Here is a 2,501-nt window from a genome sequence, read left to right as displayed (position 1 = left end):
AAGAATTGACGATCTTGCTAGAAAATCGGTGAGGACAGAGATGTCAAATCTAGTTCTTCATCTTTCTTTCTATGTGGTCTTGTTCTTCATCAGTCTATTTACTTGTGCCATGGAACACTAATGAACGATTGCCTAGTTTCATAAAATTGGATTTGTTAAATGTGATAGAGAAGTGGTGAGGCCTAAAGCAAGTGCTTCATTTACTTTAGTTTCAGCTGGCCTTGTGAGGCCCAATAGAAACTGGGAGGACGACAGTTTGTAAGTTTGATTTGCAGTTTCAGTTGCGCTAGAAAACATACATAATTTCACCAACCAAGGTTTTAAGCTCAAGCAATTGCTCCAAAATCTTTCCTAGGTCTGCGATCATATGTTGAAGAAAATCCAAATCAACTAATATATCAAGAGGCTGCGCTTGAACAGGTTGGACAAATTTGGAAATTATGTAACCTATAATGGTTGGTTACATTTCACAAGACTAATTTTCATAAAGGTCCATTTTGTTATTTTGATTCATGTCAGCGTTTGAGAATTCTTTATTTGACTATTTCCAGTTCCTTTAGACAATGGATCTATAAGAATTTACCTATCCGAGTAACAATTTGCCCAGAAGCGGGGTGAAAAGGAGAAAATAATACTAGTATCATTAGGCTACAAAGATAGATGTTTCAAGGAGACGGGCAAACTTATTACTTTATTACAGAAATTTATTCATAAAACTCTTACAATTCTAGTTGAAACATAATACAAACTTCATGATCGATCATCGGCGTTTATTGAAAGAAACTGAAGACAAATTGAGTAACCGACATGCCAAAAGCGATGAAGGCCAAACAGAAACCTATGAATGCCCACGGAGAGGCAAAATACGTACGTTTGTGGTATGCCAAAATCTTCGGCCAGCCATACTCGCTATACTTGAACGCTCTGCTGCAAGTGTCGGCAAAATAAAAGTCTTCTACTACAACATCCTTGCACAGCTTGTTGAACAGATTTGAGATGTCCTCGTCTGCGCCCAAGTAGCAATACATAACCTTGGCATCTTTAAGCACTTGGACGTCTTTCTCAGAGTTGATTAACATGTCCATGAGGAATGCGTAGGATGTGAAGTGCTGCGAAACGCCAGGGACACACTGTTCAAAAGCAATGAAGTTTCTGAGGAATGGCTCTGTGGGGTCGTGTATACGGAGAGCTGGAATCACAAAACTGGCCCTATGGCACCACCAGGATAGGCCTTCATCTTCATCGAATTTGACATTGAATTGGTTGTTTCCTGAGAGGGGTTTAAACTGGACTCCTGCGTATTCAAGGTTTGATGCAGACAGAGTGAATTCACTGAATTTTGTTTTCTGTTTTGTTTTCTGTGCAGTCGAGGTGTCAAGAGGAAGGTAATTCTCGTGTAGCAAATGCAGAATATGATAGTAGTGTTTCGCTTTTCCAGCTGGCTGTTCTCCTTCGCCGGAAATGTGAAGGACACAGTCATTAGGTGAAGAACTAGTTGTTCTCGCGCCAGCACTATTTGTGGAATTGCCTTCTCGACTCATCACGTCGCGAAAGTAAAAAAGGGCATAATCGGTGAGTGAACACTTATGGGGACAGTTCGGGATCTTTTCCACAGTGAGTTTGAACAATTTCTCAAGCACAAAGAAAGAAACCTGGTTCTCGAGTAGTAGCAAGTCATGTTTGATAATGTTTTCTGTCAAAAAATGCTATCAAAGATAGGATCTGTCATTTCTAGTTCGCTGCTTTTGCTGGTATGTTCTCCTTCATGAGGCTGCTGAATGCTACTGAAGGCCTAAGACATGAAATAAAAGTTTTAGTGAGGCCCTTTACTGAATTAATAGTCCGTTAAGTGTATTTTCAAAAGTATTGTTTCCTGCTTTTTGAAATGCAAAATTTTTATTTAAATTTTTATATCCAGCTTTAGTGACAAGTTGTTTGGACTTTGATATTATGACTCGTTCATTAAATTCACTATATAATGGTAAACATTGATTCTAATAGAGATTTTTTTTTTAGGGAAAAAATTACTACTACGAGGGCCTGAGGCATGAAAATAGGAGAAGAATATATGAAATTTGTTTTTTTTTTTTTTTTGACCAAGGACAACGTAATTAAATAGATTTTTACCCTCTCAATTTTTTGTTTGAATATCGGTATTCGTGGGTATATTCATGTCCTACATGTATAGACGAAAACATTAGAAACAAATGAGGAATTAATCCTACGCCCTAATTAAGCTTTCTTACCTTTGAGTTGCCACTATCTACACCACCAATATCAAAAAAGAAAAACACACTACACTCTAAAGGGTTAGGAAGACCCCTGAAGGAGAGAAACACCCACAAGCGGGACATCACAACAGAAAACTAGAAAGAGAAGAAATCCACTGGTAGCGCTGGATCAGACAATCCAACTGTCTCTTCTCCATATCAACTCCAGAGCAGACCATGTTCTGCAACCTCATGACTTTGGACTCTGCAACCCGCCCCTTCTAGTCACTG

The 2,501-nt window shown here is 38.7% G+C and overlaps 1 protein-coding gene across 1 annotated transcript; it reads right to left on the bottom strand.

The window, feature by feature from the left end:
• Positions 1-663: 663 nt before the first annotated feature.
• Positions 664-2,277, bottom strand: LOC131327083 (UPF0481 protein At3g47200-like). Its single transcript, XM_058360086.1, has 2 exons — positions 2,247-2,277; positions 664-1,792 (listed from the first exon to the last, which is right to left on the bottom strand). The coding sequence occupies exon 2, from the start codon at positions 1,539-1,541 to the stop codon at positions 771-773; it is 771 nt and encodes a 256-aa protein (XP_058216069.1). The 5' UTR covers positions 1,542-1,792; positions 2,247-2,277; the 3' UTR covers positions 664-770.
• Positions 2,278-2,501: the final 224 nt, after the last annotated feature.

Source organism: Rhododendron vialii, chromosome 5a (assembly GCF_030253575.1).
Source record: "Rhododendron vialii isolate Sample 1 chromosome 5a, ASM3025357v1".
Classification (NCBI taxonomy): domain Eukaryota; kingdom Viridiplantae; phylum Streptophyta; class Magnoliopsida; order Ericales; family Ericaceae; genus Rhododendron; species Rhododendron vialii.
This window is presented reverse-complemented; position numbering and strand designations above follow the sequence as displayed.